The sequence below is a fragment of the Ahaetulla prasina genome, chromosome 5, assembly GCF_028640845.1.
Source record: "Ahaetulla prasina isolate Xishuangbanna chromosome 5, ASM2864084v1, whole genome shotgun sequence".
NCBI classification, from domain to species: domain Eukaryota; kingdom Metazoa; phylum Chordata; class Lepidosauria; order Squamata; family Colubridae; genus Ahaetulla; species Ahaetulla prasina.
The window spans coordinates 60,261,310-60,284,219 of record NC_080543.1 but is presented as its reverse complement, the minus strand read 5'-3'; the positions used below and the strand labels follow the sequence as shown (position 1 = coordinate 60,284,219).

The following is a 22,910-nucleotide window of genomic DNA, read 5'->3' as shown; positions in this document are numbered from 1 at the left end:
AAGGCTTGGATGAGGCTCTGTGTCAGAGGCAGCGAAAGGGCCGTCTGGGAGGTATGCGTTGCCTCCGGAGCCTCCAGTGTTGGATCTCAGTGAGGCAGAGGAACAGGGGGAGCCTGTTCCCAGTGGGTGCATGCTCAGAGCTGCCAGAAGGCAAGAATAGTTAAAACAAAAGGGACGACTCAGGAGTAGGGCTTGGAGATGATTGGCCACTCCCATAAGACTTAGAAGAGGAGCAAAGGCATGTGGGCCTTTGCAGGAAGCCACGTTGTTAATTCTGTTCAGTTTAAAGTCTGAAATTCTGTTTGATTCTGGACTCTGTGTGGCTTTGCCAATTAGGTCTTTGGCAGTGTGTCAAGGGAGATAAAGATATGTGATTATCAGCCTTATCCCGAAGGACTCTTTACAACTCTTTGGGACTCATCTGTGAATGAACAGAATTCACAGCTGTTGAAATAAAAGAGGTTTTTGGGACTATTCATGTGTTTTACTGACACAGGAAGCCTAGGTCAGAACAATAACTCTGTTGTTGATATATCACATAGATTCCCAAGAAGAATTATAAATTGAAGAGGGGTCAGAGAAATCTTGATTTTGATCAACCGTTAAGAGAGTTAACAGGTGAAGGTTCCCCAGCATTTTGACTTTTTTAGTTTGTGATTGTCTGCCACTCATAAAGTTAGAAAAGCTCAATAGTTTTTCTAACTTTAGTTAGTTAGTTAGTTAGTTAGTTAGAGCTTGTGGACTCACACAAAGCACCTTAAAAATTAACTTTGTAGTTTACTGTTCCTTTCAACCATAGCCTCATGAAAGCTGTATTCCCAGGACATGCAGGGCACTGATTAGCTTAACATAGTGTACAAACATAGCCCCTCCCGTTGATTTATGGTTCAATGTAAATTTGGGCAGATAACACTGTTATTGATACGTTCCATAGATTTCCAAGATGAATTATAAATTGAAGAGGGGTCAGAGAGAAACAAATTATAAAGATATTGTGATAACTACTTTATTAAAGGAGATCATTCCCAGAATTTGCTGATGATAACCAACTACAGATAGACCTTGAGTTATGACCACAATTGAGCCCAACATTTATGTTGCTAAGTGAAACATTTGTTAAATGTGTTTGCCACATTTTACAATTGCCACTGTTGTTAAGTGAATCATTGCATTTGTTAAGTGAATCTGGATTCCCCATTGACTTTGCTTGTCAGAAGGTTGCAAAAGGTGTTCACATGACCCTGGGATACTGCAACAGTTATAAATATGAACCAGTTGCCAAGAATCTGAATTTTGATCATGGGGATGTTGTAATCGTCTTGCCAAGGTCATAAGTCACTTTTTTCAGTGCCTTTGTAACTTTGAACGGTCACTAAATGAACTGTTGCAAGTCGAGGACCACCTGTATTCTTGCACTAGTCAGCTGATTAACAAAGGCAATATAATGATTTAATAAGCTGCTTAGATTCCCTGCCCTTGCTTGTATACAGAAACTATGCTTACTGGAAAGCAAGTAGCCGGAACCTAGTTCCGGCACGATGTTTGGTCTGTTTACTCAGAAGTAAGTCCTGCCGTCCTGCCTGCCTTTGACGGAGTTTACTTCCAGGTAAGGCGTGCGTTGGATTGCAGTTTGAAGCTCCGCCCCCGACTTCTCTGAATCTGCCTAGCGAGCGCTGCGTTCCCGGCACGTCTCTCCTTTTCTAAAGGTGAATAATAGCAGGTTGGGCCGGCCTGGTAGTATCAAGCGTTAAAGGGGAGGGAGGGCCTTTTGCACAGCCGCAACATAAGCGCTCCCGAAGCCCTAGCGGAACAACCTGGCGCTATCTGGTTCCATTCGGCAGCGACTTGCGCGGCGTTTCCTCGCACCTCCGGAAAGGGCGCTACTCGGTGCGGGTGGCGCCCGGGTACTGCATTCGTTCCCCCTGGAAGGAGGGCGTGCGCATCTGCCGGCGCCCGGCTGAAAAGTAAGCGACAGGGAGGCTGGGACGCGCAGCGAAGGCTTCTGGAGAACCCCTCTGCGCCGCGCATCCCTTGCTCTTGGGTAAGCCCTGGGCTCAGTTTGGGAAAGAGGGCCTGCTTGGCTGGAGAGAGGCGATGGCGGGGTTGGGGCTGCGCGCTTTTCTCTTCCTTCCCGCATGGCTTTCATCCCTTTTCCAGCTTTCCCTTTTCTGCCGGAAAGTTGGGAATGCCAAGGAGTCCAGTCGCTGGCCTCGCTTTCTGTTTTCTTCGGGACAAGCACATTCTCAGCCCGCAAAATACTCTTTTATAAAGGAAATTGTTTTGTCTAGCCATTCGCTTCTATCTAAGACCACAAGTTGCCTTGCCGAGAGAAATGAAGTGGGTGAAGATACGCACGGGTCGTTTTCTGATTTACTTAAATTTAAGGAGGAAAATGCTAGTGTCGTTTTTTAAAACAACAAAAAAAACCTTGTAATTAAAATATCCGCGCCCTTCCCTCTCTTTGCATTTAAAGGCTACAGCCCAAGCAGCTCTTGTTTTTCTTTGAATGATTTGTAACCAACCTTGTATATAATATACAATACTTGTTTGGCAGGAGCTGAAAATGTGCTGTAGTATTCTCCACTATAGGATAGGCGAAGTGAACTGGACTAATCTGTTCAAATGTGAACTTCCTCAGTAGTTTCCATTATTCAGTATCTTCATCTGAAGGGAGGATGATCTCTGTCTTCTTTTGGGGCATTTAGAGCAGCATACTGATGATCCCTTAACCAGTACACTAACCACAGAGGTTTACTTTCCACAGCGTACCGGGCTAAAAATGTGCTTACATCTTTTTTGGCTCTGCATATTTCATGCAAACTCGCTAGTGACTAGCTAAAGATGAATCAGGGTTCTTTGGGAGCAGAGAGCCTCAGTTCCCCTTAATCCTAGCTGGTGAACTGGAGGCTGCTGGCACTAGCGTATTTGTTTTCTAACCATAATTTTATGTTTCTTCAAAAAGTTGTGTAAGTTTCATTTCACAAACTATTTGTATTTAAATTGATTCTATGTCCCAGTCAGTAGTGGGACGCAGATTGAAACTACTAATTTTAAACAATGATCTTTGAGCCCCCCCAAAATACAAATATTGATTGAATTTATATGCATATTATGTTTTTTATTTAAAAAAGCATGCATTATTTTTTATTTATGTTTACATTTTATTTTTAGAATTCCACATAAACAGAGTCTGAAGACAAGACTATTCATAATATAAATTGTAATTTTCCATTCTCATATGTGAACAAATTTTAAAATTACTTAAAAGTATCCGAATCATGGGTCGGGTTGAACAAAACCTCTTTTCCTGATTTGTGGAAGTGGGAAATATTCTCAGGGCTGAATTGTATGTTGAAACCAAGTTTTGGAGGTTTTTCAGGCTGTATTTTAGTATTTGGTCCAAGTTTATTAATCAGCTTGCTCAAAGAAAGTGTTTTTATTCTGGTCAATAGAAAAATAAATCAAAAGGCAAGTCTCTGCTAAGATCATCCACCTTCCTCTCACTACTGGTAGTGCTTCTCTAAAATACTTGAAAATTAGAGCCAAGTGAATTTGTGAAAATTTAGTTTTGCATTGACCTATGTAATGTTTGAAGAATATACTATTGCTTATCGATATCTGCTTGAAATTTCCCTAAGTATGGACAACTGCCTCTCAATTATTAGAACTGGAGGGTCATATATAATATCTTACTGGTTCTCTTTCACTTTATTGCTCTTTTGTTGTGAATGTGGCACTTCCTTAGCAATATCATACTTGAGAAGCCAGCCACATTTGATAAAGAAAAGATCTGCCATTTAAGCTTGCCTGAATGAGTGAAAAGGTTAGGGAATCTTCATTAATTTTAGAAAGTAAAAATCTCAACTTGCCATTTCTAAGCAATCTGTTTCATGAACTACTGTTGTACAGGTAGAAAATAATTTGCATTTCTGCGCTTTTTCCAGAATCTTCTAAATATACTGCTGAGCAACAGACTGTGACTGCACTATTGTGTCCATACAGTACTTATCAAATATATTAAATAGTGTTAGCAAAGCTATGTATTTCCCTCACTTCCCACCATCCCCATAAGGGCCATGTATACTTGGTTTACTTTAAAGTGACATTGGTATGTGAAGTCCTTCCAACACCTGCTATGTAAATGCTAGTTTAAGGGGAACAACCATCAACTGTATGCTAGTTGAAAGATCCTGTATCTGAGATAGTCAACCACTTTTATCTTATCTCCCTTGGATATAATTGTTAACACTGAACTGGCTTCAGGCATTGTCTGCTGTGAAAAAGGATTTTAATCTACTGGAGTTACTGTATAAATAAATGGAGGAAAGAAGCTGTTTTCATTTTCCTAACCTGTCCCCAATGTACTATTCTTAAAACTGGTTCTGAAAGATCAAAAATCAGAAGGAGCCTGAAAGTACGGCTGCCAACAAACATTTTTTTCTTGAAAGGTCTAAACTTCATTAACACCTGTAGTTGTGAGCAGCTGTTTACAGAAGCTTGGGCTTTTAAAAATATGTTGGTCAGAAGATGGGCTACCAGACCATTTGACTATGGCAAATTAGCTCTTTTCTTACAATGTCTTAAAGATCAGATAATCTTCCAGAAAAATGTTGGCGAATTTTTCAAGGAAAGAAAAAGGGAATATGAGTGCAGGCCATTGTGAAGGCAGTTCAAATGCTGACCAAGGAGGAAGAAGTTCCATATAAATTTGCCAGGTCATCTGGGTGTGTTTTATGAGTTTCTTTGTGCAGTTTAGAAATATTATGAGTACAAAAATCACTGTGTGTGTAGTTCATGGAAAACCCAACTGGTATTTCACATTGATTTTTAAAAACTAAAAATATGAAAATAAAAACAGAAACAATGCCCTGTAAAAATTTATATTTTTATAAATACATCTCCCGATATTATTTATACAGATAAATTGAAAAGCAAATTTCTGTGTGGACATGTTTCAGTGTAAGTATACATAAAATTAAAGTTCAAGTGTCAGTCTTAACTGACACCTGAGACTTGATCTTATGTGCACTTTACATGGGAGTAACCTATTGCTAAGTAAACATAGTTAAATTATATAGTATATACTCATTAGGAATGTGCAAGAGGATAGAAGAGGCTAATCCATGTGCTCCAAGAATGGTGGTTTGTGTTTCCAGAAGAATATCTTGTCCCAAAAATGTTTAAGTGCTACCCACTGCTCCTGCCTCCCCCGGTTATTCAAATTGCCCCATTCTAGGAAACATTGGAACATGAAAGCATCTTGTTTCCATGTCCCTAGAATCTACTTGGTACTGAACGAAAAAATGTGCCATAAGAAAAAGCTGTAAAAACTGGAATATTTTAGATTCTGATGTTAGGCTGAGTAAGATAAGTATCTTGAGCAGCAATTACTGGGGAGCAACACCAGAGCTATACATATATAATACATATTGTTCCTGCAGTTAAACTTCTGCTGTCGGCTGTAGCAGGACAAACAAGTCCATTGCCACTGCTGAATCCAGATTCAGCTGCTTGTCCAGTTGACTAACACATGTGTGTTGCTTATGCGGAAAAATGTATTGCGTTTGGTCTGGTTCTGAAATATATCTAGTCAGAAGTTACTAACTTCCAGGAAAGGGAAGTAAAGAGAAATGTATGTTGCATAGTATTGTATTGTTTTCCTCAATCCAAATGTCTGAGTAAAGTAAAAGGGGAATATTAACAGGCCTTATGTGCATGCTGGCACGTGAATGACTCAAAACCAAGTCAGAATGCAATTTATTGCTTTCTTTTTTTAAAGAATGTAACTCATTCCTATTGTTTATGATCTTTCCATATTTATGAACATCTTTGGACATTCCTTTGTTAGAAATACATCTACTGATTTTTCCCTCCCAGAGATGCTGGCCAATGGTCTGATTATAAATTGCTTACATCTAATATCTAATACATATAGATATTTCCAAACATGCAAATTTTCTGTTTGTCTAGGGTAGTGTTCAAAAGTATTCTGTAATGTACTAGTAAAGTAGGCAACTTTTCTTCCTAACTTTGCAACTAGAGTTACAGCTGAAAAAAACAAATAGTTTAAAAACTTTTTTGAATCAAGAGGCCTCAAATTATGTCTTACCTGAGAAGCAGAGTTAGAATTTTGGACTTTCGGTCATTTTGGAGTACGGTAGTTTTATAGGTAATTTAATTATTTTGTGTAACCCTAACATAAAATATAAGAAACATCTAATTAAGTGGATGTATTAGCAAACTAAGGCTCTTGACTTCCTGTATCTCTAGACTTGCGCATGTGTGCGGGGGGGACCTAGGAATGGAGGGGGAATACCTTTCCAAGTGGATAGCCTTTAAGGTATGCATAGAGCCAATGCATTTTTAATGATACTGACAGTGGGCTACAAAACAGCTTGACATAAGGGAAATTCTGAACCTTGACAAAGAACTGTGCTCAAAGCATCAGCAATTATTTACACTTTCTTATTTGATCCTGATGAGAAAGTTCACACGTCTTCCCTCAATTTTACAAAGCTGAACTGTATATGACTTCCCAGATTATTGGCTCAAGAGCAGTAACGAAGTGCATCCCAACAAGCCAGGACTGACTTAAGCAAACACTTCTCCTAAATCCAATATTTAACTGATTCATTTGATACTATCCGAATAGTAATTTTAGTAAAAATTGCAATTACATTTAAAAAGATAAAAACTAATATAAAGGAAAAAGAAAAGAAAACAAAGAAAAAACAAAGTGCAGAATAAAAAACATAGTAAGGAAAAAGAAAAGAAATATATAAAGAAATAGCTTCTCCCTTCATCAAAAATACAAACTATTTTAGTAACTTAACACCTTCTCTTAGAATACTTCTCTTCTTCCTATATCTCATTATCTAAAAACAAATTCATAAAGCCTTGTTTTAGTCCTGATCATCAAAAGTCCAAAAGGATTACCAGATTACCCTATCAAGTAAATCAACTTTGTACACTTTCTTTTTACTTTAAACCAGGGGTAGTCAACCTTTTTATACCTACCGCCCACTTTTGTATCTCTGTTAGTAGTAAAATTTTCTAACTGCTCACCGGTTCCACAGTAATGCGCCATGTATCGTCGTCAGCGCATGCCTCTCATGCATTGTGGATTGGGTTGTAGGGGGTCCTGGCTACCAGCTCTGCTTGTCTGTTACAGCTGGGTGGTGTGGGGGGAGATGCACAAGCTATTCTGGGATGACGTTCTTTTGTTTGTGGTCGCACTATAGCGCCATTTAGTTTCACTTACATAACATGAACTAAACTTATGCGCGGGCAATACAAATAGTATATTTTCAGAAATTTAATTGTCATGGGAAATTTTATGAAAACCTAATGAAAATGTTTTTAAATAATGCTATGAAAATTTTTTAAAAAGTCAATTAAATAAAAAAAAAAGGAAAGTGCTTCAGTATTGGACAAAACCCCTACCTCCCACCATGAAAGCTAGAACGCCCACTAGTGGGCAGTAGGGACCAGGTTGACTACCACTGCTTTAATCCAGGGTTCATCAATCTTTCAGACCTCAGGGACCACTAAGTTCATAATTTTAAATCCCGCGGACCACTTATATGATTTTAAAAAAAAAGATAAATAGTATTTAGTGCAATATAAGAAATGCAAATAATTTTTCTACGGACCACCAACATTTTCTCATGGACCACCAGTGGTCCATGGACCACCAGTTGGTGACCACTGCTTTAAACAATCTTGATTTTTAATCCTTTCAAATAATGTCCTATAAATTGGTTTTTTTCATTTTTTGTCATCTTCTCACAAAATTCTTCAAAGATTAAACAAATCTGATTGTACTTGCACTGGATGACAGCATCTTACTCTGCCATATGGCACAATTTTTAATCCTAAACATGATTTTTTTAAAACTAGTAAAAGAGAAAAGATACAGGAGTTCCACCTCCTGAAACAAAACGAAACATAATGAAAGTTGTTCTGGACTAGTGAAATATTGCTTTACTCTTTTCATATACCCTAAGTCTTCTCCTACCTGCAGGTTTTTGGGTTTGAGCCTAAGTTTTGAAGAGGCGTCATACCTCTTGGTGCAAATCATATATTTGGATACTGAATATGGAAAGCTACTTTAAAATGCGAAAATGATATATTGTTTTTTTAAGCAGGAATGTATGCTTTCTGTTATGGTACAGGAGCTGTGTAGTCCGATGTAAATTGTTCCCCATGCCCAAATGAAATATGTGACTACTATTAGAGAAATTTAGGGACAACTTTTAGAAATGGATAGGTAAACCATTGAGAGAAGAAAAAGAACAATTCAGTCAGGAGCAAATGAGCAGAGAGAAATTCGGACAGGTTTTCAAGATACTGTTATTGCACCCTACAACAATAGATGAGGATTCCTGTAATCCTTGTGTTTGATTTTGTCTTAATCTACTGGATTGGCTGAAAACAGTTTGACCCATTTGAAGAATTTATGATATAATACTGTCTCAGATAAATAAGAGGTAGTGTTGATCTGTCAGAAATTCTTCAATGGTAGCTTTGAATGCTATAGTCTAAAGTTTAGGATAGCATTACGGTAGTTAGTGTTATAAAAGGGATTTATCTTTATGTGTTATGGCAACCTCTGCCCAAATAGAATCCATTACAGCAGAAGTACTCAGGTAACATGGTATCTGTAACATTTGGCTCAAGATACTTATTTGCTCATAATCTGCATTTAATCAAATATAAGAAAAATTGAACAGTGGCTTTTCTCTGTAGGAGACCTTTATGTTTTTTTTGTGTGTGTTTTAAAATAATAAATTGCATTTCTGGGTCTGCTCTGTGTGCTGTGTTGTGCTTACAGTCATGTGAAGAAGTAAGTATACTCTCTTTGAGTTCTATGGTTTTATGTCTCAGGACATAATAAAAATCATCTGGTCCTTAGCAGTTCTTAAAAGTAGGTAAATACAACCTCACATGACATATTAAACTATGTCATCATTTATTTTACAAAAAGGAAGCCAAAATGGAGAAGCCATGTGTAAAAAAGTAAGTACATCTTTACTGTTTCCATATGTGTGAAGAGGATAAGCAGCAGTCAGGTGCTGCTAATCAGGTGCCCTTGGTTCATTGATCATCAGCAAAGGTGACTATCTCTAGAAGGTAGTCAAAGTATTAGGAGTTTGCTGATCTCCAACCTTGAAGTGTGTGTTAAGACAACATCAAAATGTAAAGACATCAGCAATGATCTTAAGGAAGCAATTGTCACTGCTCATCTTTAGAGGTGGTCAATAGTATTGAGTATCTGGGGTTACCAATAACTAACAATCTGAACTGGTCTCTCCACACATCATCCTTAGTGAAGCCTGCAAACTAGTGTATGTATTTCCTGCAGCAGATGAGAGCACATCTTTCTCCTTCTGTCTTGGCCACTTTTTAGAAGCACTATCTAGAGCGTTTTAACAAACGCTCTCTGCATCACTGTTTGGTTTGGTTGGTTGCAGTGCCTGAGAGAGAAAGTCCATTTAGAGAGTGGTAAGAGAAGATTATAGGAAGATTGCTTCCTGTTATTCAGGATACTGTTTATAAGCGCTATGTACTTGGAGCTCAAAGCATGGTTAGAGACCCCACACTCCCACTTCACATTGTGTTTCTGTTGCTCCCCTCTGGGAGGAGGTTTCAAAGTATTTCTAGCAGGACTACCCGATTCTGTAACAGCTTTGTTCCCTATGCCATCCGTCTGGTAAATTCACAAAATTAGTTTTGCTCACCATGTACATCTATACATCCGAACTAGAATGTGTTGTTTCTCCATGTCATATAATATATGTGGGTATATGGATATTGATTGATTGATTGATTGATTCCATAATGCATAGTGCCACACTGGCAAAAACAATCCACAGCATATCAGCATACCTTGCAAGTCATTAAGTTGACCATGCATTCCTGTATATACCAAAGTATTCTAGAGTCAGATGTGAGGCTATCTTTCCACATAAAGCTTGGTTGACATCAGAACATGCAACAGGATAATGATCCCAAGCACACCAGCAAATGGCTGAAAAAGAAAAGAATCAAAGTGTTACAATGGCTCAAAGTCTAGACCTCAATCCAATTGAATCTGTGGCAGGACCTCAAGAGAGCTGTGCTCACAAAATTCAATGAACTGAAGCAAACCCCATTCCTAATGAATGAAACCCCATTCCTAAGAGGACTATAAGGGCCGTGCATAAGAGCACAAAAGTGCCTACGTTCCTGTCCTATTGTTCCCTTTTATTATATCAAATTAATATAGTTGTTGCATACTTTTGCTTATATGTTATGTTTGTGTATACTGTTGTGACAAAATAAAATAATTAATAAATAAATAAATAAAAATATTATGAAGAAGAGTGGACCAAAATTCCTCCACAATAATGTGAGAGACTGATAAAGTCATATAGAAAACAATTACTTCAGATTATTGCTTCTAAGGGTGGACTTACTTTTTCACACATGGCTTTTCCATTTTGTGTGTGTGTGTGTGTGTGTGTGTATATGTAGGTCTTTGGTTATTCGGGTTTTCTCCCGCGTAAAATTGGAAGTGTCTTGGCGACGTTTCGACAAAGTCTCATTCGTCATCTTCATGCTTCAGCTTCATGCTTCAGCTTCGTGCTTTGCTCCCAGAAGCACGAAGCTGAAGCCTGAAGATGACGAATGAGACTTCGTCGAAACGTCACCAAGACACTTCCAATTTTACGCAGGAGAAAACCCGAATAACCAAAGACCTACATACAAACACCCGCGAAAACCTCAGAAAACAAATATATATATATAAATAAATATAAGTCTTTGGTTGTTCGGGTTTTCTCCCATGTAAAATTAGAAGTGTCCTGGTGACGTTTCGACGAAGTCTCATTCGTCATCTTCAGGCTTCAGCTTCGTGCTTCTGGGAGCAATGTGTGATTGCAGCTGTTTCTTCCTTTTTAACTGCTAGTGGGGGTTTGAACTGATTGGGTGGGAGCTTGGCTGTGCTCTGATTGGATGGGGTTTTTGTGCTCTGATTGGCTGGGGTGTGTCGGTTTGGGTGGTGGTTTGGTTGTGCTCAGATTAGTCTGAGTTGCAGGGGTATTTGAGCTGGTGAGCTGCATTGCTGTTGTTTGGCTTCGTGTTTGTGGTCGTGCTACATCTTCATAGTGGGTGTCTGTCTGCTGTATGTATGGATTGGAGGGGTTTGAAATGGCTAATGTTGCAGCTGCGGTCTGGCTTCTGGTCCTTGGTTGTGCTTCCTGATCAGTGTGGGTTTGGGTCTGCTTTCTGGGTGGAATATGTGGTGGTGACATCCTGTGTGGACCTCGTGAGTGTGGGTCTGGTGTCATTCCTCGTGTTAGGGACTCGTTTGTCAATAAGGGCGGGTTTCCAAATGGCTGGTAGGCGGGAGGTATCATCTCGTTTGTTCATGCTGTGTGGGCGTTTTTCTATCTCGATGGCTTCTCTGATTATTCTGTTGTTAAAGTGTTCAGTTTTGGCGATAGTTCTGGTCTTTTTAAAGTCTATATCGTGTCCTGTGGCTTTAAGGTGTTGGACCAGGGAAGAAGTTGGTTTCTCTTTTTTGACTGAGTTCTTGTGTTCTTCAATGCGTGCACTTATTCTTCTGTTGGTTTGTCCGATGTATGTGGTGGGGCAGGCGGTGCATGGGATTTCATATACTCCTTGATTTTCTAACTCAGTTTTGTCTTTGGGGTTTCTTAGGATGGTGGATATTTTTTGGTTTGTGCAGAATGCTGTCTTGATGTTATGTTTGTGGAGGATCTTGCTGATTCTGTCTGTGGTGCCTTTTATATATGGGAGGAGGGCTGTGCCGTTTTCTTGTTCTCTGTCTTGGATTTTAGTGGGGGGTTCTTTTTGGATTAGTTTGGTAATCTTATTTCTCTGGAATCCATTGGATGTTAGTACGTTTGTGAGTGTGTGTAGTTCGGTTTTTAGGTGTTGTTCGTCAGCTAAGTGTTTTGTTCTAGAGATGAGTGTCTTGGCTACGGAGTTGATCTGTGCTGGGTGATGGTGTGAGAGTGCGTGCAAATAGCGGTTTGTGTGTGTTTTCTTCTGGTAGATGGTGTATCCTAGGGAGCTATTGGGTTTCTTGTAGACTAAGACATCTAGGAAGGGAAGTTGGTTGTTAACTTCTGTTTCTATGTTCATACATGGAACTTCTGTTTCCAATCCATACATACAGCAGACAGACATGAAGATGTAGCACGACCACAAACACGAAGCCAAACAACAGCAATGCAGCTCACCAGCTCAAATCCCCCTGCAACTCAGACTAATCTGAGCACAACCAAACCCCCACCCAAACAGGACACACCCCCATCCAATCAGAGCACAAAAAACCTCCATCCAATCAGAGCACAGCCAAGCTCCCACCCAATCAGTTCAAACCCCCACTAGCAGTTAAAAAGGAAGAAACAGCTGCAATCACACATTGCTCCCAGAAGCACGAAGCTGAAGCCTGAAGATGACGAATGAGACTTCGTCAAAACGTCGCCAAGACACTTCTAATTTTACACGGGAGAAAACCCGAACAACCAAAGACCTACATACAAACACCCGTGAAAACCTCAGAAAACATATAAATATAAATATAAATAAAAAAATAAACGATTTGGTATAATACGTTATGTGTTGTTGTTCATCTGAGGTTGTATTTATCTACTTTTAAGAACTGCTAAGGAACAGATGATTTTTACTATGTCCTGATATGTAAAACCATAGAACTCAAAGAGTGTGTATTTTTCACATGACTGTATGTGTGCTGGGAAGTACAGGGAGGACTTCATACTGTCAGCTCTGAGTCATGTGATTGATAGCACATGATTGAAAGCCCCTAGACATGGGTGAATGAGGTTTGGGAGGACTTTTTTCCTCCACAGTCTTTGAAGAGATATAGCCCCTTGATCTTTCCTTTGCTGGCTTCTTGTACAAAATCACATTTGGCTCAGTTCTGTTGAATGTTTGGAGAATTACCATGCTGGTAAATGGCAGAGTCCCCTTCCGTTATTTCTTTCCAATGTTCCTTTGAGTCAGAAATAATTTTTAAAAAGGTAGGGGAAGAAGTGCCTAAGGACAAAAGATATGCTGAAGAACGTTCATTAGAAAAAAGCAGTATGTTATGTATTGAAATTTCAGACCAGATCAATAAATGTCTACCTGGAATTATCCTAGGTACAACAGTAGCCCTTGCAATCTTTATGGTCAGTGAATTTCATCACATGACTCTAAAATAATTACCTGAGTAACACTACAGTTGTATTAGGATGTTATTTTGATTTTCCTTCAGACATGTGCTGCTTGTGTCAATCATTTCAGTTGGTTTTGATTTCTACTTCCTTGTATGTTCTTAACATTCCAGTTATATAGTTAAAGCTGTAAATTACTGACCTGAATACATGTGCCTGACTCAAAACTATCTAGAAAGATCTGGTTTTCAGCATGCAAATTATTTATGAATTAGCAGGACATGGTTTATGGAGATATGACAAACACTCTTGGAAACTCCTCTTACACCATTTCCACTGAACATTAACACTTCTGAATAAACACATTCAATATGTCTGTATTTATCTGAATCAAATTTCTGGATTATTAGATGTACTATGAAGTTGCAGAGTACCACTGAAGGGATTGAGTTGTTCTGTAGTTTTTCTTTAATTTTCAACATATTGTAGCAAGCAAAGCTGAATTATATAATTCTTATAAACCATATATTCTGCCATAGAAGTGTAAAAATAAATAAGACACATTTCCCTGAATACTAATGTTTTCAGTGCTGCACCAGCTCCGCATAAAACCATAAGCAGTGTCCTGCTGGATCAGATCTCTATCACATCTAATCTGCAATCTGTTTTACTTGGCCAATCAACTACACAAGGAAGCTGTCTAAACTCCCAAAATATGGCCTTTGGAGACAATCAAATTTACATTGTTCTCCTTGACTTCCATGAATTGATCCAATTTTTTTTAAGCCAAACAACCTGATACATCTTGTAGTAAATTCCAAGGTTGAATTATGTGCTATTGAACAGTTTACCATTAGTCCAAGATATCTTTGTTTATCAGTGTGTTAGGTTTGATTACATTAGTTTGTATCAGTAATTAGGATTTTTGATGCCAAGTGCATCACTACAACTTGCTCATGTTGAATGGCATCTTCTATTTTGATGTTCGTTCTCCTAATGTGCAAAGATCCCATTTGGAATTCTTCAGAATCCCTTACTGTTTTTACCAGTATGACCAATTTAGTGTCATCAGTATTAGCTATTCCAGTAGTCATACAAAATTCCAGATCACTCATAAATACATTAAAAACCACTGGAATTAGGACACAACCCCAGGGAGAGACTAGTTACATCCCACCATTATGAGAAATGTTCATTTACTCCTACTCCTTGTTTTCTATTCCTTACTAGTTATTCATCTGCATGAGAATCTGCCCTTTTATTTCAAGGCTCTTAAGTTTATTGCTTTTCTTTGGTGAGGGACTTTTATCAAAAGTTTTTTTTTCTTTTCAGAATGTAAGTAGACAATGTCAGAGTTTGTTGCAAAAAATCAAATCCAGAAGCACACACAGATAACTGAATCAGTTGGATTAATTAACTTCTTTATATTCATAATAACACATAAAGTATATTTACAATACCAACAGTGGTTCTTCAGCTCAGATCAGCAGACTAGTTTTACTTTAGCTCAGAAGTTGCAGATTAAGACACGCCCTGGCTCCAGTCTGTCTCACCTCCCAAATAGCCCTCATGGACTGACTTTGCTACCATGTCCTATTCCAGTTAATGAATGTACTTTGACAGATAAGATCTACTAGCTTGCCTTTATCTATATGTTTAATTAACACCCTAAAATATTAATAAATTAGTTAGACAGAATCTTCCCTTAGTTAAGCCAAGTTGGGTAAGCTTGAGCAAGGCCTGTATGTCTAAATGTTTAGTAATTTTATCTTTAACAGCAGTTTCCACTATCTTCACCAGAACAGATATTAAGCTGACTGGCTTCCCCATGAATCTTTTCTTTAAAATTGTAGTTACATTGGCCATATTCCAGTTCTTAGCTATAGAAGCAGAATGTAGAGCAGGGGTGTCAAACTTGTGTTGCCACGGCATGGTCACATGACGTATCGGGACTTTTTTCCACTTTGTTAAACCTGGCGTGAGTGTGGCCAGCGTGTGACGCATCTGGCGGTGGGCCGTGAGTTTGACAGCCCTGGTGTAGAGAATTGAAGATCCACAACCTTAACTTTAAGCTTGTTAATAACACTTGTGGGATGCTATCAGGGCCTGAAGATTTATGTTCCATTTATCAATAAGGCCTAGTATTTTTCTATATGTTACTACCTGATGATTTGATTGACTGGTCTCTTTTACCCAGAAGACCACCTCCCATTACAACCTTTCCTGTCTGTCCTATTAGGTCTGTATCCAGAAAGAACCATGCCCACTGATTTTCTCTAATCCATCAGGTTTCTGTTACGCCCACCCCATTGATCCTATCTTCTAAGATCAGGAATTCCAGTTCTCTCATTTCAGCCCACAGGTTCGTAGCATTCAACACTAGTATACAGCATCTTCTTTTGTTTCTTTGGGTTACTGCCATATTTGCTTGTTTTATTTGGCTTTGTTGAAGAGTCATTACCACTGATTACAATCTCCTGTCCTGTGTTCCGTTATTGTTCTTATTTCAAAATATTGTGGTTTACAATTATTGTTTCCAGCAATTATTGTTTCTAAACCGGATGCTCCTCAGAGCCCCTATCTTACCCCGAGCTTTGAAAGAAAAATGGACCTCAAGATTTGAACCTTTAAATTTAGTCATTTCAGGATGGAGCAGTGGGTGGCATTTCTAATTTGTAATATTGAGAAAATGACTGCCTCCTAACTGGTGCTTAAGAAGGGCTAGCAATCATATAAAACAGCAATTGTGGTTTAGAATAGTTTTGGGCTGCTGCTTATTTGAATATTGAGATATTGTGCCCCTTCAAGGCATCTGCTTTGAGGAGATTGCCGGCCTTGGGAAATTTGCTGGCAAACATAATTAATAAAAATGATTTAGAACCCAAGAAAGTATATTCAAATTTCATTAATTGCTTATAGGATTTTGGCATTTAGAAATTTTAGTTGAAGGAACTAAAGGAAGCAACATCAAGTTACATCTAACTATTATAGGTGAAATGTTTAGATTCTTTTGAACTTTCAACATGCGCATGCACACACACACACACACACACACACACACACACACACACACACACACAAACAAACACAGAGGAGAACTCCCAGGTCAATAAGGAACACTCATGCAGAAACCTCTGTGGCTGCGTTTTGGGCTCATAATGTTGCTATTGTTACCAGCTGCATCTGCTTCTTGTGTTGCTACATTTTTATTTTTATGGCCTCTTGTTAATATGCAGGTGATTGGTATATTTTTTTAGACTTTATGTAATAAACAGAAAAAAGGAAAGCACAAAACAAGAGTACAACCCCCCCCTCCCCAACAACCAGCACTGGATAACATTTACATTTTATCACCAGTTTTTATAACAGAAGCTAAGTTTTGCCAAATGTTGCTTAGATAAGATACTGATGCTTCAGCTGCTTAATGAAGTTGAACTACACCTGTGAGTAGAAGCTGATGGGACATAAAAAGGGTCCTTCTTCAATTTTAGTGCTTCTCTCACAAGTTAAAAAAGTGTGTTCACTGCCATCACTGATCATTGCAATTATTCCCAATTTAAAATAGCCATTTCTGTGTTTAGATTAAACACAGAGGCTAATAACAAAATATGTATCTTGTGTCTGCTTTTCTGATCAGTTTTGCCACTGCCAAATTCTCCAGAATTAATTACATAGTTGCAAGTGTGTGCAGTATTTAATTACAGTTGTTCCTTGGCAAATTCTCAGAACTCTCTTCCCATGGGATCTTCCCCAGGGACGCTCACTTGTGTTCTTTCCCTTAATGCTGGTTAATATTTTCCTTTCTCCATTTGTTAAGCTGCTCTTTGCTTTAAACTATTTTTATGTAACTGCTGCATTGCTCTTTTATTGCAATTCAAATGTTTCATGCCTGGTTAGGAGACAATCTAACAGCTCTGTTACTGAGTGCTATACATACATTATCAACAAAATAATAAATGTTCGGGTTTTTTGTTTGTTAAGAGAGAAATCTCTGCTACAGGAATGAAATCTAATCCAGAGTTTATGGCAGGCACTTGAGTTTTTATAGAAATAATATTTCTCAAATAACCACGTATTTGGTTACCTTTGTATGTGTGCTGGAATCAAATGAAGAGTCTCACTAAAATAAGGACTCAGTAATTTAAATTTTCACTTTGAAATAAAAACAAAATCAGAAAACCTTTTCCTGTTTTCATAGGTTTATAAGAAACTTGCCATAATTCAGTTGCCGAAAATCAAGATGGCATCTAACTTGGTAAGTGAGTGGTATGCTATTGCAGTCTAGTAAATGGGTGGTTGGTAAAAAGTGTTCCTGTTTATGGGAAAAGGTTTCTCAAGTATTAGTTAGTTACCTTGGGAGGAATGCTGGGTTAGTCTGTAGTAGCCAAAATTCAGAGGGAATCTGACCTTTTCAGGTCAACACTTTTTATTAAAAGGCATAAATGTTTGCAAGCCACAGAGCTTCTAGGACTTCTAGTTTTTAGTTTAGAGGTTTTATTTCACTGTAGAACTGCTGGGTTGTAGAAGCTTACAACTGCTTATTTTCTGTTTGTCTTTCTATTGTGATTATTTAGAGGCCAGCTCCATGTTATGAAAACTATGCATACCAGACAGAAAATGTTCCTCCAGGATTTACCAGAGATTATAATATGTATCCACACTACACGTCTACATATTATCCTTCACCACTGCCTCATTATGTTCCAAGAGTTTCTACTCAACAGTCAATCCCAGTGCCAGTTTTACAGACAAAATCTGCAAAATGTACACCAAGTAAGCTTTGCTTCCCATTTATTTTTTTAAAAACGTTTTGAGGCAAATTAGGCCTGTTTGGGCATGTTTTAAGAGTACTTTGGTTGATTATATATTTGATATGATTAGGATCCTACTATTGCAACAGTACAAAGTAAGTAATTGATGAATTTGCCAACCCTGATCTTCAAATTGTCTTGGCTAATAAGATTTTTTTTCTTATTAAAAGATATTTAATAAATAATAAATACTTATTTTTTTATAAATTTACTTAATTTATTTTATTTTATTGCTAATAAGGAAAAGAAATACTTATGGAGTAGATTTTCCACTTTAGATTCCAAAAAGACCTTGGGTGTGAGTACCAAGTAGCTTGACTATAGAGAATTTGTTTGCAGTTGTGGCAGGACATGTAGCAAAGTAATCTGAACAAACAAAGATTAGCATTTATGCGTCATGTTATACTTATTTCTCCAGATGTTCAGTGGGAGCTGACCAAGGACAAAAATAACCATTTAAACAGCATTGTAATCTAATGTATGTATGTATATCGGATGAAATGCTCCTGGTTTGGACCAGATCAGGTGATCTGGTAGCGATGGGGGTGGGTAGTTCGGATAACTGGTAGCAAAAATCCCTGCCACCCCCCGCCCATGTCCACCCAATCGCCCCCACTTGCCTACTTGGCAGCTTGCTGCTTCTTTCTGGCTCGCTCGCTTTTCCTGCCTTGCTTCAGCTGCTGTAATCAATTGCATCAGCTAGCAACTCAATCTGCCTGCCTGCAATCCATCTCATCAGTGAGAAACTCAGTCTGCCTGCCTTGTCCCTTCATAAGTAACTGGGGTTTTTTTTGGGGGGGGGAGCTTTAAAAAAATAGTTAATTGAGGGTTTTTTTAGGAGGTTTTTTTTTTAGACATAGCAATTTAAAGTTAAGGAAGTTTTAAATTTAGCTGCTTTTATCTAAAAATATTAATAAAATAAAATAATAAAATATTTGTGCAGCTTTCTGAGATTTGGTATGTTTCTGTAGTGTTTCACTAACCACACAAACACATAAAATCTCACAAAGCTGTATGTGGCATTTTGTGTGTGTGTGAGTCTGTTGTGTTGTGTTCTGTGTGTGTAAAGTGTGAAAGTTGGTTTTTGAGCTTTTTGGGGCTGTGTGAGGTTCCTGCTTGTTGCAGGGGCCATTTTGGATGAAGTGCAGCTGATTTTACATTGTGTGAGAGTCAGTTGTGTTGTGTTGTGTGTGTGTGTGTAAAGTGTGAAAGTTGGTTTTTGGTACCACTTATTGTTTTGTATACTTTGTTTATTATTTTTATTATTTATTGTTATTGGCCATGCCCACCCAGTCATCTGACCACCAAGTCACGCCCACAGAACTGGTAGGGAAATTTTTTAGCTTTCATCCCTGATGTATATATATATGTATTTAATTAATTAATCTGCTGCCTGTCCCATTATCCAAAGTGACTCTGGATGGCTTACAGGGTGGCTCTCAGAAAGATTGGTAAATGGACATTATAGGTTCATTAGAGATCAGCTAAAAGAGTGCTGTGGTTAATGTAACAAGTAGCAATATGGAGGCACAGTTTAGGGAATCATTCCAAAACTATTATCAAAATATGTTTATATTCAGTTAATAATGGAAATTAAAGCCATTATTAAACATTTAGTAAACTAATGGCATGTTTAGAAACAAATGTCCTTTAAAATTACATGGGCACATTTTTTTTCTCTTTAACTGCAGGAACCAAAAAGGCATTGTATTTCCTATCAATTACTGTACTAATAATAGGAGCTGGAATTTCTGCTTTTCTCATCTGGTATTTTGGTAAGAATGCATAAAAGCTTTGATTATACAACATTTTGTCATGGCTGTTCATACCACTGTGTGTCCTTTTAAGAATTATGATCTGCTTAAATAGTATGGCCATGGTGTTGAGTCTTTTATGCCATTACTGTACATTATGCTTTCTTGCTTTATAAAATTTGAAGTTAGAAGCAATTTGATTCTAACGGCACTATAATAACATTTTTGGTGAAATTATTTAGCATAAATGTTAATTAATCCTTCCATTTCTGAGAATAACAATGTGTGACTTACAACCATAACGTTTTTCAAAAAAATTCTGATGACAAAATTTCCTAACCTCTTTTCACACTCATCTAAAATCCAATGGAACTGATAATAGCAGAATGTGCTTAAGGTACTATTTATATGATAGTCCTTAAAATAGAATATATTTTAAATATACATGTATTTTTGCTAATTTATTTTTGTGATCTCATCATATTCCTACATTTCTTCATAGTGACAGATAGTTGTTTTGGCTCCAAGATACAATGTGGTTCACTAAGAGTGTGTGTATCACCATCTGAATGGTGTGATGGAAAAAAAGATTGCCCTAATGGTGAAGATGAAAATCGTTGTGGTAAGAATGAATAATGACATTTTCTGTCTTCAAACATTTGCCTATAAATCTCCCCCCCCCGCCTTAAAACCTCCCATACTTTAATCAACTAATTATATCTAGCAAGTTAATTCTGCAGTGAATCTAATCTCATGGATAGCAGCTACTGAGTCTTTCAAGAAACTGCAATAGTACAGCTTATCTCAGCCTGATTTCTTGCTCTCTTCAGAATCTGCAGGATTAGCTCTGGAAAGCCTACAAACATAGGAAAATATAATCTGGCCATATTTTCAGGCTGTAATAACCGGATTCCAGCTTCCAGCTGTAGCACTTTGCATACTAATTGCATGGATATGTTAGTGGCTGTAAAGATTACAGGCAGTCTTCAATTTACAACAGTTCAAAGTTACAACGGCAATGAAAAAAGTGATTTATGACCATTTTTCACACTTATGAGCTATATAGCATCCCCATAATCATGTGATCAAATTCAGATGCTTGGCAACTGGTTCATACTTATGACCGTTGCTGTGTCCCAAGGTTATGTGATCATCTTTTGCAACCTTTTGACATGCAAAATCAATGGGGAAACTAGATACACCTAACAACTGGCTTACTAACTTATCATTATCAGCTGCAGTGATTCAGTTAACAAATGTGGCAAGAAAGATCATAAAATGGGGCAAAACTCACTTAACAAATGTCTTACTTATGATTTTGGGCTCAATTGTGGTCGTATCTTGAGGACTACCTGTATTATTTTTGTTTCAGAAAACGGCAAGGACTTAATTTTTAGAGCATCCAATAAATTCAAAGTAAAATCTTCCGATGAATTAGTTTCAGTCTTAAGTCTAATGAGACTAATTATCATTCTTTAAAACAAGTGACCACTAATATTCCATTATCAGATATTCCAATTCTTTAGTTCATATATCAGAAATATATGGTAAATGATTTCATCTGTAAAAGCATTCTTGTAATCTTTTACACATATACACTGTAGGTTTAGTTTCAGCATCGTTTCTCTCAAAAGAAGCATCATCTCAGGTTATTTTTTGAAGCATCTGGTCCATATTAATTCATCAAGAGATGCTTCTGTTGAGCATTAGGAAATCACTGCTGAGAATTAGGCAGTCAAAAGTCTGCCTGAAATCAAGAAATCACCATAAAATAATCATTACAAATTTAAAGTATTGTCTCTATTTCAGATTCTATCCATACTTTTCAATAAAACGTTTTGCCACATATTTTTAATGTTTAATTCTTTCATAGAGGTAAATCATTCATGAACCTCAACATCTACAACAGCAAGGTTCAAACGTGTCTAGCGAAAGTCCTTTTTACTATGTATTGAACTATCTTATTGCCAAGCCATAAACCATAAAAAATTGATATGTTACAAAATGTAGCACTAAGGAAGAAGCAAATAAGCCAATCTGAAAATTTAACTGAATTCTTCAGCTGTAATATTTCTAATTCAAAGTGGAGATTCTAGTCCTTATTAGTGGTATAAGAATTTACTTATTAGGCAAAAGATGAGTGGCAGGAGGCTCATGGCTTTTGCATTTTCCAGCTAGGAACTCGAGACTCCAGGCATGGGGTATCACTCTGTCTTCTGGTTCTATGGGCTGGGTTCAAACTGAAGAGATGCCCCCCTCTTGATGAACGCTTCCAGTTTCAACTCAGTCCTGAGCTCGTTAGGACTTTTTCTGGGGTTCTCTTTAAAATTTATTACAGCAATTTGGCAGAGGATTGTGAGCAGGTTTTCTGAGACAGTTTCGGCGTTTGGTAGTGTATAGGAATTTTCACAGGTTGATTTTAGCTTTTTGGTGAGGTTTGCTTTCCCCATGTTTTTTTTTTTTAAATAGAGGAGCCTTCCCTGATCTCTGTATTAAGGCTGCTGTTGTTTTGGAGTGTTCAGGAGTGTTGGCTGCCACCTATCAGCTGTAGAGCGGTATTTTTTTTCTACATGGCAAAGAGGCAGGAGGTGAAGAAGCCTGGAGGCTGTTTATAGAGCCTCAGCCTGCAGCTGGAATCTTTTCCGGGAATTGTGAGTACCGGAGGAGGGTGGCAATTGGTAGCATAGAGCCTGTGAACAATAAGGAAAGAGAAAGAAAAAAAATCGTTTTGTTTTGCTTTGGAGCCAAATGGATGAGGCTTTTTGTGGGGATTGAAAAAATGAAATGAAATAATGAGATGAATTAAAATGAATTGAAATGAAATGCAAAGCAATGAAATGAAATGCAATGCAATGCAACGCAATGAAATGCAAAGCAGAGCAATGCAATGCAATATTGAAATGAAATGAAATGAAACAGGAATGGAAAGCTGTCATAGGGCTTGGTTCTCGGCCCTCCAGCACAGCATGAAATGACATGAACTGTCATGACATGACATAAAATGAAATAAATGAAACAGGAATGGAAAGCTGTCATAAGGCTCGGTTCTTGGCCCTCCAGCACAGCTTGAAGTCCTTGGCTGGCAGCGTGAAAGGTCCTGGACCTGAGTCCGCATTGGCCTCTGAGGTGATGAGGAATGTTGAGATGGTCAACAAGTG

General features: G+C 37.9%; 1 protein-coding gene across 5 annotated transcripts in view; it reads left to right on the top strand.

The window, feature by feature from the left end:
* TMPRSS2 (transmembrane serine protease 2) overlaps window positions 1-22,910 on the top strand; it is a 97,846-nt gene that overhangs the window by 59,476 nt on the left and 15,460 nt on the right. Inside the window, exons 1-6 of one of the 5 annotated variants that reach the window (XM_058185756.1) lie at window positions 1,727-1,964; window positions 15,427-15,549; window positions 17,386-17,442; window positions 17,762-17,960; window positions 19,690-19,773; window positions 20,255-20,374. In XM_058185756.1, the coding sequence (XP_058041739.1) occupies window positions 17,428-17,442; window positions 17,762-17,960; window positions 19,690-19,773; window positions 20,255-20,374 (418 nt within the window). In that variant the 5' untranslated portion in view covers window positions 1,727-1,964; window positions 15,427-15,549; window positions 17,386-17,427. Of the gene's footprint in view, window positions 1-1,644; window positions 1,707-1,726; window positions 2,042-15,426; window positions 15,550-17,385; window positions 17,443-17,761; window positions 17,961-19,689; window positions 19,774-20,254; window positions 20,375-22,910 lie in introns of those variants that run through there. The other 4 variants (XM_058185757.1, XM_058185755.1, XM_058185754.1 and 1 more) reach the window with 4 other exon arrangements.